At 41.6% G+C, this 27,802-nt stretch overlaps 1 protein-coding gene across 3 annotated transcripts; it reads left to right on the top strand.

The window, feature by feature from the left end:
* Positions 1-1,126: 1,126 nt before the first annotated feature.
* On the top strand, positions 1,127-23,949 carry polr3gla (RNA polymerase III subunit GL a). 3 transcript variants are annotated; one of them, XM_084319570.1, is made up of 9 exons: positions 1,166-1,250; positions 3,099-3,163; positions 5,606-5,748; positions 10,854-10,983; positions 11,483-11,551; positions 12,552-12,608; positions 14,118-14,188; positions 19,106-19,228; positions 22,054-23,949. In XM_084319570.1, exons 3-9 carry the CDS (start codon positions 5,626-5,628, stop codon positions 22,138-22,140), a joined length of 660 nt encoding a protein of 219 aa, XP_084175696.1. In that variant the 5' UTR covers positions 1,166-1,250; positions 3,099-3,163; positions 5,606-5,625; the 3' UTR covers positions 22,141-23,949. The 3 variants fall into 3 exon arrangements, with proteins under 3 accessions (XP_084175697.1, XP_084175696.1, XP_084175695.1); XM_084319571.1 differs by lacking the exon at positions 3,099-3,163 and having other exon boundaries at positions 1,127-1,250; XM_084319569.1 differs by lacking the exon at positions 3,099-3,163 and having other exon boundaries at positions 1,176-1,305.
* Positions 23,950-27,802: the final 3,853 nt, after the last annotated feature.

Below are 27,802 nucleotides of genomic sequence, written 5' to 3'. Positions count from 1 at the left end.
GGCAAGAATCGTATGGACATGTACACTGGATTAATCTACCCGACGACTACATAGCCCTTTGCGGCTGGAATATATTTGCTTTGGTCCTATGATTTATGGAGCGGATAATCGCCGACGCCTGCACGTGTTGGATTTACCCCGAGAGGAGTCAAGTCGAGTCGGCGCTCAGAGAGCCTGAGGCCGCCTAGCTTTCTTCACTGTAGAGCTACAGTCTACAAGAGAACCAAGCTGTATTCATCTGTGGATCAAGAGACTACTGCACCGGCTTCTGTACCTGAAGTCTCCCTAGTCATCGTTGACCAGACGTCCTACTACCGACAGATCTTCTACCCCCTTGCTGGCTTACAACCAGTGGGAACCCCTTCCAGTATCTCCCGCTATTACTAGTGTACCATAGATATAATTCCCTAAGATTCAGGTTGTATAATTACCTCCTGCGTAACCAGAGAATGGACATTCGTTATTGATTTGCCTACGCATACTCCTTTGCCTTACAAGTGCATTCAAAGAATAATGTAAAGTATCCTATGTACCTTTTGCTCCATTAAATACTTGATTAATACCTTTGACTGGAACCGATTTCATTGTGGGAAGTGTTCATCATATTCATATATCGTGTACTGTATGGCCAGTAATTAAAGTACATAAAGCGGTAGTGGTTTAATGATACCATACTTATCAATACAGTCAGGGAATTGTACCCCTCAGTTACACTACTTATCATTATTACTCTACTCTATTATTATTATTATTATTATTATTATTATTATTATTATTATTATTATTATTATTATTATTATTATTATTATTAGGCTAGCTGTAGGCCAGTAAGTAATGCATGCATACCATTTACAGGTTGTCTCTTTGCTATAATTTCATTTAAAGGAATCCTGTATTATTTTAAATATTTGTTTTAGTATATATTCTAGACCGTTTATATAAAGATGTTCCCCCCACGTGTTTTTACACCGGTGGTGTTTCAATAAGATTGTATCGCCACAGGGCCCGGAACCATAATAACCAAATAAATCTTGTTTCCACACGACAATCTATCCCGACGGACGGACGGAAGCCCCACGTGGACCGCTGGAACCAAAACATCCGGTTGTAGGTCTGCGCACATGCTCTGCGCACATGCTCTGCACGCCTCTGATCCTGAAACAGGCCTCGTTCTGCTCCAACATCATCTGTTTAACTCTCATCAGCACCGAGCTGTGTTTCTAACGGGACGTGTCTCCGCTCGTCAGCCGGTGAGGATCGTCTCGGACGCAGAGTTCTTCTCATACAAGCTTCAGTTACTTGTTGGTATGATGATGATGATGAACATGAAGCTATCTGTGCAGCTGTTAGTCTAAGTTGTCCCTCAACATCTAGAGACCAAACAAGGCGACGTCAGAGAAAAGCTAGTGGTTTATGTCTTGACGTTTTAATTCGCCAAAATATAATGAATGTACCGGGATTTAACAACAAGTGCAAAGACACGACACCCGTATTAAGAAGTGATATGTTGCTGCTGTCAACATGTGTGTGATCTCTAAACGGGCACATGCTACATGTGTGTCATATGCAACATGTGTGTGATCTCTAAACGGGCACATGCTACATGTGTGTCATATGCAACATGTGTGTGATCTCTAAACGGGCACATGCTACATGTGTGTCATATGCAACATGTGTGTGATCTCTAAACGGGCACATGCTACATGTGTGTCATATGCTACATGTGTGTAATCTCTAAACGGGCACATGCTACATGTGTGTCATCTCTAAACGGGCACATGCAACATGTGTGTGATCTCTAGACGGGCACATGCTACATGTGTGTGATCTCTAAACGGGCACATGCTACATGTGTGTGATCTCTAAACACATGCTACATGTGTAGGGCGGCTACGTGGCGTAGTGGGCAAGGCGCTCGCCACGAAATGCTGGAGACACTGGGCTCGCCTGTTCGAGCCCAGCGCTCCACATTGCTTTCAGTTTAGCTGGTCGTCCGTACTAATACACATTGGCCGTATTAGGGGGTGGGAAACTGATGGGTGGGGATCGGGCGTTGTGGACAGCGACTCCTACAGGTCGGTTGGTGCGCCTGCGCAGTAGAATCAGGAAGTGTCGGGGGCAGTGTGAGCCTCCCACGCGTTACTCCTCGCCACTGAGAGATCGAGCTGCGCAGGTGAAAAGATGCGACTGCTCTTACCTCAAGTACCGGAGGGGACTCGTGCTATGTATGACTTAGTCCACATTGCAGCCGGCTTGTGGGAGGCAAGAAACAGCGTTCGTGACAGGGGAGGGTTGAATTGGATGATACGAAATTGGGATGGGGGAAAATATAGAAAATGGGAGAAAAAGTGGATGAAAAAAAACACATGCTACATGTGTGTAATCTCTAAACGGGCACATGCTACATGTGTGTGATCTCTAGATGGGCACATGCTACATGTGTGTGATCTCTAGACGGGCACATGCTACATGTGTGTGATCTCTAGACGGGCACATGCTACATGTGTGTGATCTCTAGACGGGCACATGCTACATGTGTGTGATCTCTAGACGGGCACATGCTACATGTGTGATCTCTAGACGGGCACATGCTACATGTGTGTGATCTCTAGACGGGCACATGCTACATGTGTGTGATCTCTAGACGGGCACATGCTACATGTGTGTGATCTCTAGACGGGCACATGCAACATCGTCGTCAGTAAATCAAAATAAAGACTATAGCCGATGAGTTCCGATGTTGTTGCTATTTGTGAGCATGCAACCCCCCCTTCCCTACAATTAGAAATCACCTTGAAGTTGTGATGTTAAACTCTGCTCCATAGACTATGCCTATGCATCTCTGCATAAAATGTGCTATATATAAATAAACCTACATAATGCGCTTTAAATATTTGTTGCAGCTCTTACACCCATATGAAGTTACATTCTCTGCCACAGACCTGTTGACAACACGGGTATATGGACCTTGTTTGGGTGAGAGAACAGTTAGAGTAGACCTCATATTCAATACCTCACCCATCTACGGAGCAGAACCACATTTAACATCCAAGCAACATTATTGTGATTTTGAGGGTTCTCTCTCTTTGTATCTTTAGGAGAGAGGAGTGATGCATGTTGAAACATAAGTGACTGTCCACTCCTGGGACACAGGGAGAACATAGTATGTGGCTCATTATGTAAATGTTGTCTGGTACTTAGTAATCGATCAATATTGATGACAGGCTGCACTGTGCTCTCACCCCGAGTGTTAATCTCAGTCTTGGTCTTTGCTCCTTCCTTACATCAACGGCACGCGAAAAGCGCCTAGAAGTTGTACAATCCCAGCCTAAATCTAAAAGATTATAAGTAGTACTTTTACTAGGGATGCCCCGATCACGTTTTTTGCCACCGATACCGATCACCGATCGTCGTGAGCCATATCGGCCGATACCGATCCGATACCGATTGTTTTTGATTAAAAATAAATTAAAAATTATTTTATATAAAAAGTTTTTTTTTTTTTTTTTTTTTTTATAAAATATATATATTATATAATTAGACTTGTACTTGTATTATCTGCGAGACATCGCCACCACGCAACAAGTCGAAATGCTCGCTATCTGCAAACAGCTCCACTGTCTGTGTGTACTCTAGTAGCCTCCAGCTCCAAAAAGGATTCTCCGGCGCTGCAGCTGGACCCTATTGGTAACGTTACGGTTCTTTGGTCATTTCACATTCAGCAAGCCCTCAGCTCCAATACGCATTGAATCAATGTTATAAGACATTGATATCAAGAGCTATCTGTAGCTACTGCTAGCCGGCTAGATGACGTTAAGACAGAACTTTAGTTCAATGGGACATTTCGTTTTGAACAGAGAACTAACGTCAGCTAACGCAAGCTAACGGAGGTATGAACATGGACTACTAGACTTTCTGGATCATTTGTTGATATCAGGAGCTATCAGTAGCTAGCCGGCTAAATACCGTTAGACAATGCCCACTAAACGTGAATAGTTGACTGGGTAATTTTGTTTAAACAGTAACGATAGCTAGGTAGCTAACGTTAGCTCAGGTCGAATGCACTACAGACTCGAGCAGGGGAGCCTCCTCTCAGTCCTCAGTGTTTACAAACTCTACACGGGGGCGGGCGGGGCTAGGGAGGAGGAGCAGCGGCAGTTTGCAGGTTGTGTGTGTCTGAGACAGACAGCGAGTGAGACCTTCGCTTGATCGTAGAGCTGCCGCGATTACCGCATTACCGCGGTATCGCTGTTACATCACGGCCACCGCAGAGTAGGCTGAATACCGCGTCACCGCTGTTTTTTATAATAATAATAATAAATTACCCTCCTCTCGTTGGGCTTGCGGCTCTGCAGATATACCCTACTCCTCTGTCGAGGTTCCAAGCGACCCTATTGGGTACCAGAAAAGTCACGTGAAACATTGCAGACCACTGATTGGTCAGAAGAGAGACGCGTCACACGTTGTAGCGTCATGCAGTGTGTTACCACCAATCGGCAAGCGCGTATTAGTTTTTTACGTCCTGAATGTCAGTTCATCACAACACGGCTAATAACGTTAGCTTTAACTCTCTGCCGGAGTGGACTACCATCGCTCGTCAGGAGTACTAAACGAGACATAATGATTTTACTGTCTGCAACGAATGTTATAATAAAAGCCCTTCGTTCTATACACTTGTCTGATTGAAAACTTTATTAACAGACCGCAGAATGGGACAACTCAGCACGCTCTGAGCAAATAAAGGAACTGAGATATGAATAGAGTATTGCCTATGATCCGGTAAATACGCTGATGTTATTGAACGTATAACTATAATGTCAATGCCACAAAACGAATGCCTTTATTATAAAGTAGTAACTTTATAGTAATAATAATAAGAAAGGGTCGGGGGGGTTAGGGGTAACCACCCCTGCCCGCGACACCGAGTGAACTGCGCACGACCAGAGGGGAAACTTCGAATCCGTGTTTCACTTTCAATAACTAATGCGTGCTTGCCGAATCCCAAACAATATTCATGCTGCAAAGTCATCCTCTAAAGATAGACATTTAGACTAGAGGCAGGCTATATGCTATAAAGAGTAGACTACTACTAAAAAAAAAAATGCATTCAAACTTTTTTTTTTTAAATTTTGTGTGCGTGCGGTAATAACCGCGGCGGTAGGAAATATTTAGCAAATTTGTGCGGTAAGGAAATAATCAATACCGCGGCAGCTCTACTTGATCGGTTTCCGCGATCGGCGAATATGACTCATCGGAATTCACAGATTGCATATTTATACTGAGTATCGGCCAATAACGATCGGTGGCCGATCGATCGGGGCATCCCTAACTTTTACCATCTCCTTTGTGAGCTAATGATCAGTTTCTGGGCACCTCCTGCCATTTAGTGTTTTTGCGGTAAATGTTTTGGAAATGCGCACCATTCTCGGATATATATTTGAACTATGATATTCTGATATTCTATTGCAGCTATAAATACATTATGTACGAGACGGCGGCACCGATGTGTTTATGAAAGTGTGGAACAATTGAATGTTAAGCTGCTATATCCTGAAATGTTATGGAAAGTTGAATATGGATTTGACTTTGTCTCGTGTTCTGCCAGGCTGGTTCTGGATCAGCACCATGGCTGGACGGGGAGGCCGAGGACGTGGACGCAGCAATCTGACCTTCAACCTGGAGGACGTGGGCATCGGCAGAGGAGAGGCCTTGCCCCCCAGCACCCTGAAGCCTTCAGCCCTGTTCCCTGTACGTCACTTAGCACCAGTGTTGGGCAAGTTACTTTAAAAAAAGTAACTAGTTACAGTTACTAGTTACTTCTTCCAACAAGTAACTAAATTACTTACTCGGTTACAAATTATAAAAGTAACTAGTTACTTCAGAAAGTAACTATTGCGTTACTTTCAAGTAATTTTTTTTTTACATAAACAACATACACAAATCTAAACTATTTTAATGTTGCTGTGGGACAAAGTGAGACTACCCTCCAATCAAATGCCATGTATGTAGATATTATTATAATTACTATGTTTATATAGTGGATCATACAAATACAATAGATGTTTTGGAACTTTCGATATGTATTGCCCCTCAACAGGCCACAACTGGGCAACATTAAATTATGCTTGTTAAGCACTATACCAAAAATAAATAACAAATATATACTGATTGATTGAACATTTTAATTAACAGATTGCAGAATGGGTACAATACAGTACGGCTCAATACACACAATTGTTAAGGGGATGCAGACCAGAGAAAGAGTTTCGTCTTGTTTACATCAGGGTCCCCCATTTTCAATTCATGACATTTATGACGAAAGTCTTTCTCTGGTCTGCATCCCCTTAACAATTGTATGTATTGAGCTGTACTGTACTGTACCCATTCTGCAATCTGTTAATAAAGTTTTCATTCAATCAATCAATGACATACACAACATACAGATATAAGAATCTAATCGAATCATCTAAACTAATCTAATCATGACATTTAAGACATGCATGACATACAGAGATATATATATCTCTGAGCACCTGAAGCCTGTGCTATTAAACCAGGAAGTGCAGCACTGTTGATAAGGCTGTCAGCACTGCAGTAGAGCCACTCAGTGCCCTGCGCTGCAAAGAGTGAACACAAAACGCTCATGGACCCGCGGTCTCATGTTGACTGAGTCGCTTGTGTTGTCCGTTGGATTCGTTTTTGGGCTCAAAACGTACACTATACGGACCGCGGTCTCATGCTGACTGATCAGTGATCGCTTGTCTTGTCGCGCTGTGTGTCAGACTCTGGATGCTTTAGACACCCGCCCACCTCCACCTCTGATTGGCTTACCATGACATTTTATTCAACCTCAGCCAATCGTCAGCATGTATGCTTGGCTCGCGCACTGCCCACTAAACAAGGAAGAACATATTATTGCCTCTCGGCGCAGAGATCTGTCTGATGAAAGAAACAGGTTCATTCATAGTAACGCCAGGGTTCCCACGGTACCTGGAAAACATGGGATTAATTTTTTCATTTTCCAGGTATGGAAAGGCATGGAAACTGAGCAAAAGTTACCAATTACATGGAAATAGAAACAGTTGTCCTGGAAAATTGTATTGGATGATGTGTAATAAAATTGACTATTGAGCACAGAATTAACAAACCCTTTACATGTGAACAGCTTTTACTGTAGATAGAAATGGATGATCCCATGTTGTAGAGCATGCTCTTGGCATCCTATATGGTATATTGGATGTTGGAATTTGATGCAGGCAACTTGGTGAGCCAAGGGAGCCTTGGCATCTACAGTGAAACTTGAGTGAAACTTCTTATGCAAGTTTATCCTCAAATGTAAGTAGCTGTGTTTTAACTGTGTGGTAAACCTGGGTTTATCAACGTTAGTTAGTAAGCAGTGCAATCTTGCCAACTACTAGCTAGCCAATGTTAGCTCTCATAACGAGCCAGTTAGCCAGTGCCAGATACAGTAGCTAGCCAACGTTAGCTCTCATAACGAGCCAGTTAGCCAGCGCCAGGTACAGTAGCTACCAACGTTAGCTCTCATAACGAGCCAGTTAGCCAGCGCCAGGTACAGTAGCTAGCCAACGTTAGCTCTCATAACGAGCCAGTTAGCCAGCGCCAGGTACAGTAGCTACCAACGTTAGCTCTCATAACGAGCCAGTTAGCCAGCGCCAGGTACAGTAGCTAGCCAACGTTAGCTCTCATAACGAGCCAGTTAGCCAGCGCCAGGTACAGTAGCTAGCCAACGTTAGCTCTCATAACGAGCCAGTTAGCCAGCGCCAGGTACAGTAGCTACCAACGTTAGCTCTCATAACGATAGCCAGTTAGCCAGCGCCGGGTACAGTAGCTGGGAGCATGTCTATGTTCCCCGGGTCCTATGTTCCCCGGGTTCTATGTTCCCCGCTTTGATTGAAAATTTTAGACCACCAGCCCTGATTCCAAACTCTAACCATAACCAGTTCGAAAGAGGGCCTAATCTTAACCGTTCTAAACAAGGCGGACATTAATAATTAATAAAAATTTATAAAATGTTCAATCTATTAATCAATCAAAGCGGGGAACATAGAACCCTGGGAACATAGGACCCGGGGAACATAAAGGGATGATCCCCAGTAGCTAGCCAACGTTAGCTCTCATAACGAGCCAGTTAGCCAGCGCCAGGTACAGTAGCTAGCCAACGTTAGCTCTCATAACGAGCCAGTTAGCCAGGAAGAGAAGAGGCCGCGAAGATGGAAGAGGAGGATGACAGAGGAAAAGGGAGAACAGTGGAGAGGAGTTGAGAAGAGTAGGAAGAGAAGACAGGAGCGGACACGAGAGGGGAGGTGTGGAGAGAAGAGGACAGGATGAGATGGGAGAGGAGTGGAAGAGAGAACATATATCAATCCCAGTGCTCATGTGTTCCAGTTCAATAAATTGTTGTTCATCTACAGCTTGTTGCATTATTTCATGCATTGATATTATCAATAAGACATAATCTCTAAGCATTTACAATGTAGGCTTGACTGGCACATCTTTTAAATCAAGTAAGTAGTCAGGTGTCCTAGGGGGTTGTGTGTGTGAGGGGAGGGGGGGCGAGGATGGGGGCGGAAAACTTCAGGGGCCTATAGATCATCACTTAATATGGTACCTGGAAAATCAGGAGGTAGCATGGAAAAAAATGTCAAGGCAAGTGTGGGAACCCTGACTTGGCACCATGTTCCCTGTTCCCTGTACGTCACTTAGTTCCCTGTTCCCTGTACGTCACTTAGTTCCCTGTTCCCTGTACGTCACTTAGCACCCTGTTCCCTGTTCCCTGTTCCCTGTTCTCTGTTCCCTGTTCCCTGTTCCCTGTTCCCTGTTCTCTGTTCCCTGTTCTCTGTTCCCTGTTCCCTGTTCCCTGTTCTCTGTTCCCTGTTCTCTGTTCCCTGTTCTCTGTTCCCTGTTCTCTGTTCCCTGTTCTCTGTTCCCTGTTCCCTGTTCTCTGTTCTATGTTCCCTGTTCCCTGTTCCCTGTTCTCTGTTCCCTGTTCTCTGTTCTCTGTTCTCTGTTCCCTGTTCTCTGTTCTCTGTTCCCTGTTCCCTGTTCCCTGTTCTCTGTTCCCTGTTCCCTGTTCTCTGTTCCCTGTTCCCTGTTCTCTGTTCCCTGTTCTCTGTTCCCTGTTCTCTGTTCCCTGTTCTCTGTTCCCTGTTCTCTGTTCCCTGTTCTCTGTTCCCTGTTCTCTGTTCTCTGTTCTCTGTTCCCTGTTCTCTGTTCCCTGTTCTCTGTTCTCTGTTCCCTGTTCCCTGTTCTCTGTTCCCTGTTCTCTGTTCTCTGTTAGATTTTTATTTAATTTTTTTATTATTATTTCAGATAATGGTTGAAGAAGTGCGTCTTTAGTCGACATTTTGTATTTTGTACTTGATGTTCATTAACATGTGCTCTCCCTATCAAATAAACTATCTATCAAATCAAACTACTGCTACAAAAGTAACAGTCACTTAACGTTAGCTTTTGCCCCTTTTATGCATACAATGCCTATGTTTTGGCTAGTGTTGCTCTTCTAGAAAAATAATCCTTTCAGGGTTGCCTATTGAAATACTGTACACCTCCAGTACAGAAACATTGTTTTATGAGTTTGCGTGTCAGGTAGACCATCTCTGCTGTTGATAACGCTAGCCAAGTTAGCGCACACACACATACACACACGCAGTGGGCCAGTGACTTTGGTGTCGGGGTGTAACAACAATGCATCGCAATGCATCGATCCTAAGGGGGAAATTCAACTGCATCGATTTGAAAATGTTAGAATCGATTATCGCAATTTTAATGTGTACACAGTGTTATGTTGTTCTCCGTTACAGCCAACAACGACATACGCTACTGCATCGACGTTATGATTAACAAAGCAAGGCATTCGTTTTGTTGCATTAACGTTATATTACTATTGCTATCGATAAATCTAGGTGTTCTAAAATCTATTGCTATTGGTAAGACTAGAATAAGTTACATAAAACTTAATGTTACTGTCTCGGGAAAGTCTTGCATAGCGCAATGGCGGACTTTCAGGAAGTAAAAAAGCGAATGAGAGCTTCCGATTGGTAATTTCCTTTATTTCCCTTGAAACCAGTCACGTCACTCTACTGTGATTGGACCGTTGGCTTGAGTGCAATGTGGGACTTGTAGTGTTTTCTACGATTTATCAGCGGAGAAGAAAAGCACGACTGAGGCTGTAAAACTGTGCGAGTAATTGATTTTTCCGGTTCGCACACACATATTTCTAGGGGCATATGCGAGCAATATGGTCGCACTGTAGAGCCCTGTGTTCCATGTTCCCTGTTCTCTGTTCCCTGTGTTCCATGTTCTCTGTTCCCTGTGTTCCCTGTTCTCTGTTCCCTGTGTTCCCTGTTCCCTGTTCTCTGTTCCCTGTTCTCTGTGTTCCCTGTGTTCCCTTGGTCTAATGCGTAGTGTAAAACATCTAACACAAAATCCACTTGTTTGCTAGCATTACTGCTAACATTAGCTGCGGAACATTAGAGAAGGCATTGGCTGCTGACCCATTAGGACGAGCAAACGTTGTCAAAGATTGATACACTACCAAGCATTGGACGTTTTTCTATAATCTCACTTTAGGATTCATGTAATTTTGACATAGTGAATCCTGAAATCCAGACTCTGGAAATGGGAAAATATCCACACTGCATTGATATTTCCAACCTGTACATAATATACATATATGCCTCAATCTGTTGAATGAGTTTAAGTTGCTTTTTGGTTGAATGAGATTTAGGAAACCTGTTTGGAGTATGGACTGCTTCCAGTGTTTCTTTAAGAATGACATCTCACCATTTGTATCGATTGAGTATGTTGTGCTCTTCTGGTCTGACTGTTCACAGCCCATGATGTCCCAGCCGGTGCCCCTGACGGGGGGAGAGGAGGTGGAGTACATGCTGGCTCTGAAGCAGGAGCTGAGAGCTGCTACCAAGAACCTGCCCTTCTACATCCGCAGGGCTGCACCCAGGAGAGGTGAGGCTAACCCTAACCCAGGAGAGGAGGGAGAGAGAGAGAGAGAGAGAGAGAGAGAGAGGAGCAGGGCTGCACCCAGGAGAGGAGGGAGAGGGAGAGGGAGAGGGAGAGAGAGAGAGAGAGAGAGAGAGAGGAGCAGGGCTGCACCCAGGAGAGGAGGGAGAGAGAGAGAGAGAGATAGAGAGAGAGGAGCAGGGCTACACCCAGGAGGAGAGAGAGAGAGAGAGAGAGAGAGAGAGAGAGAGAGAGAGAGAGAGAGAGAGAGAGAGAGAGAGAGAGAGAGAGAGAGAGAGAGAGAGAGAGAGAGAGAGAGAGAGAGAGAGAGAGAGAGAGAGAGAGAGAGAGAGAGAGAGAGAGAGAGAGAGAGAGAGAGAGGGCTCTTCTAAGGTTGATTATATGGGACTTTGGTTGTCATTTGAATGTAGACTGTATGATTCCTGTGTGACTGTAGTTCTTGGCCTTTTAAACCATGCTGTGCTATTTTGTTTGATTTCGGTAGATGTGGATCGTTACTCTGACAAATACCAGACCGGGGATCCCAAAGACAGTACCATCGAGTGGAACCCAGGTGAGCAGTACGGTGCTGTGAGAACCATTTCAGGTCCTTCTGAGACCTGGCTTTTTTTATTGGGGATCTTTAGGCGGAGACAGCAGGTCAACAGTAGATCTTTAGGGGGAGACAGCAGGTCAACAGTAGATCTTTAGGAGGAGACAGCAGGTCAACAGTAGATCTTTAGGAGGAGACAGCAGGTCAACAGTAGATCTTTAGGAGGAGACAGCAGGTCAACAGTAGATCTTTAGGAGGAGACAGCAGGTCAACAGTAGATCTTTAGGAGGAGACAGCAGGTCAACAGTAGATGATCTTTAGGAGGAGACAGCAGGTCAACAGTAGATCTTTAGGAGGAGACAGCAGGTCAACAGTAGATCTTTAGGAGGAGACAGCAGGTCAACAGTAGATCTTTAGGAGGAGACAGCAGGTCAACAGTAGATCTTTAGGAGGAGACAGCAGGTCAACAGTAGATCTTTAGGAGGAGACAGCAGGTCAACAGTAGATCTTTAGGAGGAGACAGCAGGTCAACAGTAGATCTTTAGGAGGAGACAGCAGGTCAACAGTAGATCTTTAGGAGGAGACAGCAGGTCAACAGTAGATCTTTAGGAGGAGACAGCAGGTCAACAGTAGATCTTTAGGAGGAGACAGCAGGTCAACAGTAGATGATCTTTAGGAGGAGACAGCAGGTCAACAGTAGATCTTTAGGAGGAGATAGCAGGTCAACAGTAGATCTTTAGGAGGAGATAGCAGGTCAACAGTAGATCTTTAGGAGGAGATAGCAGGTCAACAGTAGATCTTTAGGAGGAGACAGCAGGTCAACAGTAGATCTTTAGGAGGAGACAGCAGGTCAACAGTAGATCTTTAGGAGGAGACAGCAGGTCAACAGTAGATCTTTAGGAGGAGATAGCAGGTCAACAGTAGATCTTTAGGAGGAGATAGCAGGTCAACAGTAGATCTTTAGGAGGAGATAGCAGGCCTGCCTGCCTGCCTGAACTAATGTCTTGCTGTTCTGTTTCAGACTGGAGCAGGTTGCCTAAAGAACTTTGCATCAAAGTGAGAAAACCCCAGATGAAAAGTGAGTGTTCCCGAACATGCAAATTCTTTTTAATTTGTTCATGTATACCTTCACGCGTTATCCCGTGGTGAATATTGTATAGTTTCGGCGTGATCCGGCCTAATTCCTGAAAAGCTGAGTTATAGGGCGCTACGTGAATTTAGCTAAAGTCGTTGACGTTTCTCGCCTGGACACGCTACTATTTCCAAATTAAATGTATATAATAGGTATTATGTTTTATCATGAAGGCATCAAAGGGGGGGGGGGGGGGGTCGTTTTTTTATGCTCTGATCGCCAGTAACTGCATTAGTTTTGAACACCACACACGCTGATCAGCTGGATCGATATGAAATCATTGTAGGATCAAGGTGGAATTGACGTCAGATAGGCCTTACCTTTGATCGGGGTTATTCGAAAAGGAATATTCCAATTGTCTGATTGCGATTTCCAGTATTGATGTCCATCTGGTCCCGGACATAATTTCGCACAACTTATGGATGCGTTTCAAGTTGCTTGGGTGAAGCGTTAGACTTGCCTGGACCAAAAGAAAACGCTAAAACGACCAACCCGGGGGAATATTGAAGAGAGACGGTTGCAGCTGGAGTTCACGTCGATGCGAGTGAAATGACTGAGTCCTGGTTTTTGGCAGAATCACCAACAGTGGTTTAGTTTAAGAGCTGCTGCTAATGGAAGGGCTCGCAGCTCTTTTATAATCACAGGTAGAGCTGATATTTATTTATGATATGTAAATTACATATCCCATAAACCCTCTGCACCCGCTGTCTCTCACCTCCCCTCGCAGAGTAACCTGGTGTAACCAGAGCGCCCCTACTGGTTGGGATCCATATTTCCTTCTATTGATTTGTTCTAAGCTAGGCTAGCTTCCAGCCGGTTAGCTTTCTACTGAACACAGAGAGGAAATTGGTATCTATCTTCTTGTCTGACTCTGGAGAAGATGTAATGTTGGCGTGTTCCTTTTAAAGGATGCGTTTCCTACATTTTAAAATATGTACAGTGGTCATGTTGTGAGTTTGGTTCAGGAATGAAGAAGGGGTGGCGGCTGGGTGGCGTAGCGGAGATTGCGCTTGTCACCAATGCAAGAGACCGGTCTCGACTCCCCGAGTCAGCGTTGCCTGCGGCTTGGGCCAGTCGTCATACTATCTCAATTGGCAGAGGTAGCGGGTGGAAAGTCGATGGGTGGGGATTGGACGTTGTGGACAGCGACTCCTACAAGTCGGTTGGGTGACGCCTGCACAGCAGAGACAGGAAGTAGCGGGGGCAGCGTGAGCCTCCCACGCGTTACTCCTCGCCACTGAGAGTCCGCGCTGGCAGGCGAAAAGATGTGACAGGCTGCCTCCTCGTGTACCGGAGGGGACACGTGATGCAAGGCTTCTATCCCAACATTCAAGACAGGGGAGGGGATAATTGGCGATACGAAATTGGGATGGGAGAAAAATAAGGAGAAAATGTGGATAAAAAAATAAATAATGAAGAAAGGGATTAAGTCTCTTTTTTTTCCTTTTCCCTTAGGAGCAGCACCTCAACTTAAACGACCGAAGAAACCCTTAGTGGGAAAAGAGGAGATCCTCTCTAAACTAGAGGTTTGTAATTATTTAACTAATTATATCTGAATGACAGTGTCGTCTGGGATATTATGGATTTCCCCCGACTGCCGACGCCAGATATCCAAGTGTGAACGTGGTCATTCCAATAGCTTTCAATAGAATCTCTTCACATTGCGGTGCACATTCAGGACCCCTATAGATGACCTTTATTGGTCCTGGTGACCCCATGACCTTTATTGATCCTGGTGACCCCCATGACCTTTCCTGTAGCGCCCCCATCAGGCCAAACATGCATCCCACTTGTGAATATGATGAGTCAAATAGCTTTCATTCTAATCCTTAAAGATTTGTGGAAGAATTCTCTTGATTTTTGTGACCCTATGACCTTTCCCACACTGCCACAGTCAGAGCAAATGTTCAATATTCAAATGAGTGTCTAGTTTGAATGATTGTTATTGATTGTCAATGATTGTTGAATTACCTATTACCGTTTTTCAACTGCAAATGATGTAACATAAACATATATATATATACATCATCTGTTTTATCTAACAAGATAATGTTTTCAGTTATCCCTCATTCCAATCATTTTTATTGTAGCAAAATGGGGGGGGGGTTAAATCGATCATTCATTCAAACCTTTATTTATTCTCAGACAATTGAGGTCACCCTCATTTTCAATGTCGTCGAGACTTTACAGACATTTCAATGCACACATTTCTACAATATAACAATAATAAATATTAATAACTTATCTATATAGTACTTTTCACACATGGACCGCAGTCCAGAGTGCCCCACAGCAATTGGTAGCATGGTAATTTGAGCGAGCGTTCCTCTCCCCCGACATAAATCATTACGTCTATTTCTCCGGTCTTGTAGTGTTTTAGTGAGCCAGAGTGCGCGCACCCGTTGGCTGGTTAACATTATTAACTAACGTGATTGATTTGGAAGACGCTTGGTATTTAGTAGGTAAGTATTTATTTCCCCAAATATGACAACGATTGTAGGTTAGGCTACAGTTTGTTATGAATGTGCTAATAACACCAGAGCTCCCCGTCAACAGCGCTCTGTCGGGACGATGGCATTGACACTTTAATTCACGGTCGATTAAACACGTTTGTTTTATAATGCTCACTTAGCAGACCGCAGTGTTGTTGATAAATTACGTCATATTGTATCGGAGCGCAGAATTGGAGGGTAATCGCCGATACCAGCATTTTAGGCAGTATCGGCGGCATTTCCGATACTGGTGTCTGTATCGGAACAACTCTAATAGTAATGTGTGTGTGCAGTAAATATATATCACATAGTAATGTGTGTGTGCAGTAAATATATATCACATAGTAATGTGTGTGTGCAGTAAATATATATCACATAGTAATGTGTGTGTGCAGTAAATATATATCACATAGTAATGTGTGTGTGCAGTAAATATATATCACATAGTAATGTCTGCAGTAAATATATATTACATAGTAATGTGTGTGTGCAGTAAATATATATATCACATAGTAATGTGTGTGTGCAGTAAATATATATCACATAGTAATGTGTGTGTGCAGTAAATATATATCACATAGTAATGTGTCTGCAGTAAATATATATCACATAGTAATGTGTGTGTGCAGTAAATATATATCACATAGTAATGTGTGTGTGCAGTAAATATATATCACATAGTAATGTGTGTGTGCAGTAAATATATATCACATAGTAATGTGTGTGTGCAGTAAATATATATCACATAGTAATGTGTGTGTGCAGTAAATATATATCACATAGTAATGTGTGTGCAGTAAATATATATCACATAGTAATGTGTGTGTGCAGTAAATATATATCACATAGTAATGCGTGTCTGCAGTAAATATATATCACATAGTAATGTGTGTGTGCAGTAAATATATATCACATAGTAATGTGTGTGTGCAGTAAATATATATCACATAGTAATGTGTGTGTGCAGTAAATATATATCACATAGTAATGTGTGTGTGCAGTAAATATATATCACATAGTAATGTGTGTGTGCAGTAAATATATATCACATAGTAATGTGTGTGTGCAGTAAATATATATCACATAGTAATGTGTCTGCAGTAAATATATATTACATAGTAATGTGTGTGTGCAGTAAATATATATCACATAGTAATGTGTGTGTGCAGTAAATATATATCACATAGTAATGTGTGTGTGCAGTAAATATATATCACATAGTAATGTGTCTGCAGTAAATATATATCACATAGTAATGTGTGTGTGCAGTAAATATATATCACATAGTAATGTGTGTGTGCAGTAAATATATATCACATAGTAATGTGTGTGTGCAGTAAATATATATCACATAGTAATGTGTGTGTGCAGTAAATATATATCACATAGTAATGTGTGTGCAGTAAATATATATCACATAGTAATGTGTGTGTGCAGTAAATATATATCACATAGTAATGTGTGTGCAGTAAATATATATCACATAGTAATGTGTGTGTGCAGTAAATATATATCACATAGTAATGTGTGTCTGCAGTAAATATATATCACATAGTAATGTGTGTGTGCAGTAAATATATATCACATAGTAATGTGTGTGTGCAGTAAATATATATCACATAGTAATGTGTGTGTGCAGTAAATATATATCACATAGTAATGTGTGTGTGCAGTAAATATATATCACATAGTAATGTGTGTGCAGTAAATATATATCACATAGTAATGTGTGTGTGCAGTAAATATATATCACATAGTAATGTGTCTGCAGTAAATATATATTACATAGTAATGTGTGTGTGCAGTAAATATATATCACATAGTAATGTGTGTGTGCAGTAAATATATATCACATAGTAATGTGTGTGTGCAGTAAATATATATCACATAGTAATGTGTCTGCAGTAAATATATATCACATAGTAATGTGTGTGTGCAGTAAATATATATCACATAGTAATGTGTGTGCAGTAAATATATATCACATAGTAATGTGTGTGTGCAGTAAATATATATCACATAGTAATGTGTGTCTGCAGTAAATATATATCACATAGTAATGTGTGTGTGCAGTAAATATATATCACATAGTAATGTGTGTGTGCAGTAAATATATATCACATAGTAATGTGTGTGTGCAGTAAATATATATCACATAGTAATGTGTGTGTGCAGTAAATATATATCACATAGTAATGTGTGTGTGCAGTAAATATATATCACATAGTAATGTGTGTGCAGTAAATATATATCACATAGTAATGTGTGTGTGTGCAGTAAATATATATCACATAGTAATGTGTCTGCAGTAAATATATATTACATAGTAATGTGTGTGTGCAGTAAATATATATCACATAGTAATGTGTGTGTGCAGTAAATATATATCACATAGTAATGTGTGTGTGCAGTAAATATATATCACATAGTAATGTGTCTGCAGTAAATATATATCACATAGTAATGTGTGTGTGCAGTAAATATATATCACATAGTAATGTGTGTGTGCAGTAAATATATATCACATAGTAATGTGTGTGTGCAGTAAATATATATCACATAGTAATGTGTGTGTGCAGTAAATATATATCACATAGTAATGTGTGTGTGCAGTAAATATATATCACATAGTAATGTGTGTGCAGTAAATATATATCACATAGTAATGTGTGTGTGCAGTAAATATATATCACATAGTAATGTGTGTCTGCAGTAAATATATATCACATAGTAATGTGTGTGCAGTAAATATATATCACATAGTAATGTGTGTGTGCAGTAAATATATATCACATAGTAATGTGTGTGCAGTAAATATATATCACATAGTAATGTGTGTGTGCAGTAAATATATATCACATAGTAATGTGTGTCTGCAGTAAATATATATCACATAGTAATGTGTGTGTGCAGTAAATATATATCACATAGTAATGTGTGTGTGCAGTAAATATATATCACATAGTAATGTGTGTGTGCAGTAAATATATATCACATAGTAATGTGTGTGTGCAGTAAATATATATCACATAGTAATGTGTGTGCAGTAAATATATATCACATAGTAATGTGTGTGTGCAGTAAATATATATCACATAGTAATGTGTCTGCAGTAAATATATATTACATAGTAATGTGTGTGTGCAGTAAATATATATCACATAGTAATGTGTGTGTGCAGTAAATATATATCACATAGTAATGTGTGTGTGCAGTAAATATATATCACATAGTAATGTGTCTGCAGTAAATATATATCACATAGTAATGTGTGTGTGCAGTAAATATATATCACATAGTAATGTGTGTGTGCAGTAAATATATATCACATAGTAATGTGTGTGTGCAGTAAATATATATCACATAGTAATGTGTGTGTGCAGTAAATATATATCACATAGTAATGTGTGTGTGCAGTAAATATATATCACATAGTAATGTGTGTGCAGTAAATATATATCACATAGTAATGTGTGTGTGCAGTAAATATATATCACATAGTAATGTGTGTCTGCAGTAAATATATATCACATAGTAATGTGTGTGTGCAGTAAATATATATCACATAGTAATGTGTGTGTGCAGTAAATATATATCACACAGTAATGTGTGTGCAGTAAATATATATCACATAGTAATGTGTGTGTGCAGTAAATATATATCGCATAGTAATGTGTGTGTGCAGTAAATATATATCACATAGTAATGTGTGTGCAGTAAATATATATATCACATAACAGAATAGAGGGCTGGGGTGTAACTCCACATCCAATTTGTACAAACCTACAGTATTACTTGTAAACAACACGTTTACAGCTATAAAATGTCAGCTGTCATATACTGCAAGTCCTTCCGCTCTGCTGAATAAGTGGAGAACAGAAACTGTTTTTTTTTTTCTTTTTTTTATATATATATTTGTTGATTTGATATTGTGGTTAAATCCTGGAACAGAGTCTGGAGAAGAAGGAGGAGACGGCCAACTCTGAAGACGAGGAGGGCGAGCAGAAGAAGAAGGCCACCGAGGAGGAGGAGGGCGAGGAGCTGGAGGAGCAGGATGAGGAGTTGGATGAGGAGGTTAGTGAAGAACCACTTTTGGCAGGAAATATAGATTTTTCCCATATGAACCCTTTCACTGCCACACGACAGCCGGTTAACCCTTTCACTGACGATATAGAAGGTTAGCCCTTTACTATCACACAACCGATGGTGCAGGGCATATGATTTTGGGACAAACTGTTTTCTAAAAGAAGCCGTGCACAGAATGTGTGTGTAGTCCTCGGTCTTCCAACGGATGTCTGTAACATGTACTTGGCGATGGAAGGGACAGTGGTTGAAGTGTGCAAAACAAACGGTTGTTCAATGTGTTGATATAAAAACATAATCATTTGGTGTCTTATTATCAGTGTTGGGCAAGTTACTTTAAAAAAGTAACTAGTTACAGTTACTAGTTACTTCTTCCAAAAAGTAACTAAATTACTTACTCAGTTACAAATTATAAAAGTAACTAGTTACTTCAGAAAGTAACTATTGCGTTACTTTCAAGTAATTTTTTTTACATAAACAACATACACAAATCTAAACTATTTTAATGTTGCTGTGGGACAAAGTGAGACTAGCCTCCAATCAAATGCCATGTATGTAGATATTATTATAATTACTATGTTTATATAGTGGATCATACAAATACAATAGATGTTTTGGAACTTTTGATATCATGTATTGCCCCTCAACAGGCCACAACTGGGCAACATTAAATTATGCTTGTTAACCCATTCTCCGCCATTGACGGATTACGACGTCATCGAGATCAATATTTCAAATTTTCGTCATGGTATTCACATTTCACCCACCTACATAAATGATGTAACGTGGGCCACGGAATTATAAATGACCCCCCCCCCCTCCGGTCAACATCAGATGATAAGTCATAATGTTTAGGACCATGTACAGTTGACATTTTTAATCTGGCGTCAATCGCTATCAAACTGCATTTGATGATCTAATATATGCATAAATGGCTATATCTCACGTTCTATGAAATACAGCAGAAAACGATAAAAACATATTTACTCTAGACAGTATTTTAGTATGAATGTGTGAATGAAAAAGTAAAACGTTCCTACATCCTGAACGATGGATAATTGATGTTGAATGGGCCATAGTAATGTCAATTTAGCAATACAATTTAAAAAGTTATAGCCCTGCAAAGTAGGTGAACATCTCCATAGACAAATAGAGCTGGCAGAGGATGGTATAAGAAGGGTACAATGCCTGGCGAAGAATGGGTTAAGCACTATACCAAAAATAAATAACAAATATATACTGATTGATTGAACATTTTAATTAACAGATTGCAGAATGGGTACAGTACAGTACAGCTCAATACACACAATTGTTAAGGGGATGCAGACCAGAGAAATACTTTCGTCTTGTTTACATCAGGGTCCCCCATTTTCAATTCATGACATTTATGACATACACAACATACAGATATAAGAATCTAATCTAATCATCTAAACAAATCTAATCATGACATTTAAGACATGCATGACATACAGATATATATCTCTGAGCACCTGAAGACTGTGCTATTAAACCAGGAAGTGCAACACTATGTCAGCAGAGTAGAGCCTCCACTACTGCAGTGCAACACACGACTAACACAAGAGTGAACAAAAAACGCTCATGGACCCGCGGTCTGTCATTGACTGCTCGCTTGTGTTGTTCGTTGGATTCGTTTTGGATTATTTGGCCGCCAAACAAACTGTCAAAACGTACACGGACCGCGGTCTCACGCTGACTGAGTCGCTTGTGTTGTGGCTGTGTCAGACTCTGGAGGCACCCGCCCACCTCTACCTTTGATTGGCTTACCCCAATCGCGCTGAGGTTGGCTGAGAAGAACAGAATGCCTCTCGGCGCAGAGATCTGTCTGATGAAAAAAAAAAAAAAAGCTTCAATCATAGACTGTAACGCGCCGCATTTTTTGGCAGTAGCGGTAACGGCGTTATTAAGATTGGAAGAGTAATCCGTTAGATTACTCGTTACTGAAAAAACGAACGCCGTTAGTAACGCCGTTCTTTATAACGCCGTTACTCCCATCACTGCTTATTATTACGGGATCTTGTGAACAAGTCGCAGTGGAACAGTAATATCATGCGTTTCCTCTGTTTGACCTGCTCCTACCACTGCACAGAAACTACACTAACATTCTGTGAAAGGTTTTTCAAAGGGTAACTTAGTTGACAATGATTTCTCTGAAACGCATACAATTCTATATATATATATATATATATATTTTGTCTCCAGTGCAATCTTGTTGTGTTTTACATCACACCGTGGTGCTTGTGTTGGAAGAACACGTGACACACAATGTTCAGGGACTGTGCTCTATAGCGCCATTTTCATCAACTAGTGGTCAAAAACTCCATTGGACACCTTTTTAAGTAACTACTTCTTCTGCAGGAAATACTGCAGTACCCTCCACCTCCACTGGTCTAACACCTCACTCTTCTTCTTCTCTGCAGGAAATACTGCAGTACCCTCCACCTCCACTGGTCTAACACCTCACTCTTCTTCTTCTTCTCTGCAGGAAATACTGCAGTACCCTCCACCTCCACTGGTCTAACACCTCACTCTTCTTCTTCTCTGCAGGAAATACTGCAGTACCCTCCACCTCCACTGGTCTAACACCTCACTCTTCTTCTTCTGCAGGAAATACTGCAGTACCCTCCACCTCCACTGGTCTAACACCTCACTCTTCTTCTTCTCTGCAGGAAATACTGCAGTACCCTCCACCTCCACTGGTCTAACACCTCACTCTTCTTCTTCTGCAGGAAATACTGCAGTACCCTCCACCTCCACTGGTCTAACACCTCACTCTTCTTCTTCTTCTTCTGCAGGAAACCGATTACATCATGTCCTACTTTGACAACGGAGAGGAGTTTGGGATGGACAGCGATGACAACGCAGACGAAGCTGTTTACTGAGAGACTTTAGCAGAACACTGAGGCCAAGAGGACGGGACATGTTTCAAGTCTCTTGAAGGGAATAATCAAGACGCTGCTGCAGTCCTTCAGCTGGTATTTGAACCTTGGTGGGAGGCGAGACTCTGAACTACCAATATCTTGTGCTGCTATTGAGCTACAAGGCTTTCTTGGTATTGAAAACATGGGAAGGCCATTGTAAGTGTGGTAGTGACAGGGTTAACCTTCTGTAGTGGTAGTGAAAGGGTTAAAGGAACACGGATCACTGCCTTCTCCAGAGTTGGACAAGAAGATGCTCTGTGTGCGTTCAGTAGAAAGCTATCCGGCTGCAAGTTTACCTAGCTTAGCACAAATTAATGGAAGCGGATAGGGACCACTAGCCTAGCTCAAACTCCGGGGGAGGTGTCATTGGCCAACAGTTGGGCTAGCTGGTCCGTATCCGCTTCCATTAATTTGTGCTAAGCTAGCTTGCAGCTGCATAGCTTTCTACTGAACGCACAGAGAGGAAATTGATATCTATCTTCTTGTCTCCCTCTGGAGAAGATGATAAGCACATCTCCCATAATGTTGGAGTGTTCCTTTAGTCCAAGGAGATTGATCATCATTGGGACATCCAGTAGGAGACGGCATGCTGCTGCTGCTGCAGGGAGACACCTGCTATTTATACATAATGCAATTCCCACAATATAGCCGACTGGAAGGGTTGGAGTGCGTTCAGATACAAAGCAAAAGGAAATGTAGAGGTGGAGTGAACTCGTACAAAATCAATGGAAAGACATCATGGCGTTTGCTCAAGTTGAAAATGTTGGCCAGACGTGATCTAATGGGGCAAATAGGTACAGGAACGTATTCGCTTATTTGTCATCTACCCTGGAGTTAGACAAGCAGATACCCCTTTCTTCTCTGTGCATGCATTAGGCTTAGGGAACAGCCGCACCGTTAGCCTAGCTTAGCGTCATTCACTGGAAGTAGGTGTGCCAGTGTAGCCTAGTTCCTAACAGTCACGAAATACACTCTAAATACAGCTCCAAAACGTTCCTGTAAACATGTTGTGACCTGTGTATCTGCTTGTCTAACTCCAGGGTAGTTGGCACATAAGCTAATTTCCCAAAAAGGTTGGCATGTTCCTTTAATGAATATAAAATAGACTGATATTAATGCTTTGTAGGTTATATATATAGTTATCAACTGTCAAAACTGTAAAAGAAAGTCAAGCGATACACTATATTTCTCTTTGTGTTGTATCTCAACATATTGTTAAAAACTACTTGGGGAAAGGAAATGTTAATCTGACCTGGAATCAGTTTGGTCCTCGCCGTGGATGTGGATCATCTTCTACACTTGATGTTAATCTGACCTGGAATCAGTTTGGTCCTCGCCCTGGATGTGGATCATCTTCTACACTTGATGTTAATCTGACCTGGAATCAGTTTGGTCCTCGCCGTGGATCATCTTCTACACTTGATGTTGTCGGCGTTAGTTTGACAAACATAATTGTTAAAAGCTGCTTCTCCTCCTACAGTGTTTCATAACATGACCTGCAGAGGAGGTCGCCCTAATGCCTTTTAATCACTTTGATACTTGATTTTAGGATTTTTATTCACCTTCTCTACAATGTTTTATGTGGGATTTTTAGTGAGGACTAAACATTTTGAAGAATATTTTAAATGTGAACTATTTGGGTTATTTCATTCCACTCATAATTGACATGTTTTTACATGTTTTTCTTTTGATCTTGTTTTGTCATGTGAATTGTGTTGGCTAAATTATGATGTGTGTTTTGTAATGGGAAATATTAAAGGACAAAACGATGAGCCGTTTACAAATCATTCTGAGTCATTATTAATAATAATAGAAGCGTTTATTTCACCGTGGCCACAATGAAAGGACAGTTTACAGACAGATACATCATGTTCACACATAATCGTCTGGCCGTAAAGTGACCCAGAAGCTCTAGTCAGACGTAATTAAATACACAGTTGTCAGACGTCGTAACATAATACATCAGATATGATGACGGAAGGTAAACACAAATGGTTCCCAGTCACTGGAAGCAACAACAACCTTGCTATGGCTGGGGAGATGTTGGTATCTCTATTTGGGCAACTTTACACAATTCCTGTTAGTCTATTGAAGACATCTGTAAGGTTTTTTTCAAAAAAAATGCATTGTTTTATATTTCTAATCAAGTACTCAAAACCATCATTTTCCAGCTTCAAGATTTCAGGCTGTTATGGCCTGGCTCCGCCCATAAGCACTTTGAGTGACAGTCAGCCCACACAGTCTGCTGAGAGAGAGAGAGATAGGGGGGGTGGGAGAGAGAGGGGGGTGGGAGAGAGAGAGCTTCTTCCAGAGCGAAACCCGACACCTCTGCAGTGCACACACTCCGGAGGGAGTGCCGTGTGTGTTGCAGCAGGTCCCCCCCCCCCCCCCCCCCCAAGTGCCCCCTCTCTCTCCATCTCTCTCTCCCTCCAGAGCACACGCAGAGGCGTCGGGGCCCACTCCGCCTCGCAGCATGAGGAAGTGGCTTCCACTCGCTGTCTAGTCTAGGTAGAATGGGGGCGGGCATTAGCTCCAACCACAGAGCCAATCGCATCACTGTGCGCTACCCAGCGGTACACAGTATGGCGTATATCAGCCGTTCAAATCAAAATGGCCTGATTTACTGGAGGAGGAAAGGGGCTGAGCTGAATCAGAGCAATCCGCCAATATGGTATTTAGACGCTAGAGACTGAAAAATGACATTTATAGTACATGTCACCTTTAACACTGAGCGCCCAAGGTTAATTCCGTATTAGTCCCTTGAATACCCAAGGCCACTCTAATGTTAACTTAATATCGCCTAATCTATGTTTTAAATTATGGCTGTGTTTAATCTGCCCGTCGCCTATCAAAGACTAATTTTCCAGTCAACATTGTCAAGGCAGATTGTTTTTTTATCGCTTCATTTCCGTTTGATAGCATTTTGAAAATCACTCGTTTTCGTGGAAAAAACAACCCATTCTATGATAATCGCCTTTTACTGGAATATTCCAGAACGTTGTCATTTGTCGGCCTATTTATGAATCGTTTTCAAATAAACGCTAGATGATCGATAGTATATGTGTGCGCATGCACGCTCGTGCCGCGCGCTGATAATCGCTGCTCTTATTTCCTGATGGCTTACAGTCAAAACCGCTATATCACATATAGGGGAAACGCTTATATATCCGTGAAAATGAGTCTGATTATCCTAAGACTGATAACATAGATTCCTTACCTGACATCAGATGGTATCCAAATGGATTATTCCAATTCCTGATCACCATTCGAAAAAATCGATAATTGTATATTGATCAACCGTGTATACAGTAGAACACATATTCCCCGTGGCTCAGAGGCTCCAGAATGAACTCTGGTAACCCCGGCTGCATGAGTGAGACATAAAATGTGGAGTCAGAAATCCTTTCTCCCATTCACTTTCATTGAGTCCAATCCAAAAGGGTGATTTACCATCTGTGAGACGATAGGGGGCGCTTTTTTCACATCTCAGAGCCTGGGGCGACTGGATATCCAACGGTAGGCTCGCTTGATGCAATATGATTTCAGATCGCTAATAAAAAATAAAAAAAATATTCTCGGTGTGGGCATTCAACCCGCGGGGGGTAAACCCTGAGAAATCTCGGGCGTGGCATCCAAAGTGTTAAAGAGACACACACATTACATAGCTGGTCAGAGTGAACCAGTCAAGCTGTCTATAATGACATGATAATATATTCCACGACAACTCCCCCCTTTGATAATTAATCACAAATCATTATCACTTCATAATTACTAACTAAACAAAATATCATCCTTAAACCAAAAATAAAAAAAATATATAATAACTCAGCAATAACTTTTTATCATTACACCAAACAGTCACTAGAGGGAGACACTAGTCCACACATAAATGAATGACGACAGGTCTCAGGTCTCAAAACCCCTGTCTGGATGGTCGGGATTTCAGAACACATAGATGGTGGGCCGAAGGTTGCTAGAGGCTTCCGTTAATGAAATGATTGATCTGGTTTTAGAGAGTATATGTTATTGTAATATGAACTACATAATATACTATAATAACACATTTCCGTTTGTTGGCAACGGTTTTTGGGTCATATCTTTATGAAAATTAATGTGTTGATAAGATAAAAACGACCTACGTTTGTGAAAAGGGGCGTTGCTGCGGAACCAATCAAAACGCGTTACAACGTCAGGTGACTTGATTTCTCCCAATGACATTCCTCAAGCTCCGGAAACTAGGAAGTAAAATTGCGACTCGTCTGTTGACAACACTGGATTTAGCTCTGCATCGGTAAGCTCTCAATTCATATACATTACTATTGAAATGCATTTTTACTTAACTTTACAGCATTATTCAAACGTGATAGGAAGTTATGAGTCATCAGCAGTTTATATGCAGTCTGTTTTGACTTCCGATTACACATTGGAAAATGTTGTAGCCAGCTCAAGCCTCATCAGGGTTGCAACCTCAGCATTTTCAAATCAACACTCAAAACTCATTGTTCCAATATTGCTTTTCTTCCCTGATTGCTGCTATGTTTTCTCTTGTCATCCCTTATCCTAACCATGGGTTCGTATCCCTTTCCCTGATTCCTGCTGTTTTCGACTGTATTTAGTATCCTTAGTATTTTAGTATAATTCTATGTCTATCTTGTATATTTGTATATTATATTCTCGGTGATTTCAAATACCTGGGCTCGTGGGTCAACTCGTCCGAGCAAGACCTTAAAGTGAGGAAGGCGCTTGCGTGGAGGGCTCTGAACGGCATGACCAGTGTGTGGAAATCCAACCTCCCCGTCAAATCAAGCTCAACTTCTTTCATGCAACAGTTGAGTCTGTCCTTTTGTATGGCAGTGAACGCTGGACCCTGAAGCCCACTCTGCAGAAGTCCTTGGATGGGTGCTACACCAGAATGATGCGTGTGGTGCTCAACATCAACAGGGATGAGCATGTCACTAATGCAAACTTGTATGGGGGGGTGCTAAGGGTGAGCGAGAAAGTGGCAGTCAGGAGAATGAGGCTGGCAGGTCACTGCCAGAGACATCATGAGATGCCAACCAGCAAACTTGTGCTGTGGGAACCAACACACGGGCATCGATCACGAGGACGTCCCACATTAACCTACGTGGACGTACTACGTGGATGTACGGAACAGAAAGCACCGGCGAGCTAGCCAGATGCATGGAGGATCGGGATGACTGGAAGCACCGATGGAGGGCCCGTCTGAGGACGACCTAGATAGATTGTATATTTGCACCATATATGTATGACTGGTACTATGTTTACTGTGTGTTGCATTTGAGTATTTATATGTCAGTAGGCCTACTGTGTGCCTTGTGTAGCTACCTTGAGTATAGTTACTACCTTCTGTATCATTGCTGCTTGTGACATTTGTTTGGCACCATTGTAAATGAGACCTTGTTCTCAATGGGTTTCCACTGGATAAATTAATGTTAAATAAATAAAAGAATGTATTAATAATTTATTAATGTATATCTTTGAATGTTGATGAATACATGTATATATGCAAACTAATACATAAAGAAGGACATAGAATATATATTAATGCGATGTCCAAACACCGCATATCTGGCAACCCAACGTCTGCATGCGCACTAGTGCT

The sequence above is a fragment of the Notolepis coatsorum genome, assembly GCF_963971535.1.
Source record: "Notolepis coatsorum genome assembly, chromosome: 1".
Lineage (NCBI taxonomy): Eukaryota > Metazoa > Chordata > Actinopteri > Aulopiformes > Paralepididae > Notolepis > Notolepis coatsorum.
The sequence above is the reverse complement of the archived record's forward strand: the minus strand, read 5'-3'. Positions and strand labels throughout refer to the sequence as shown.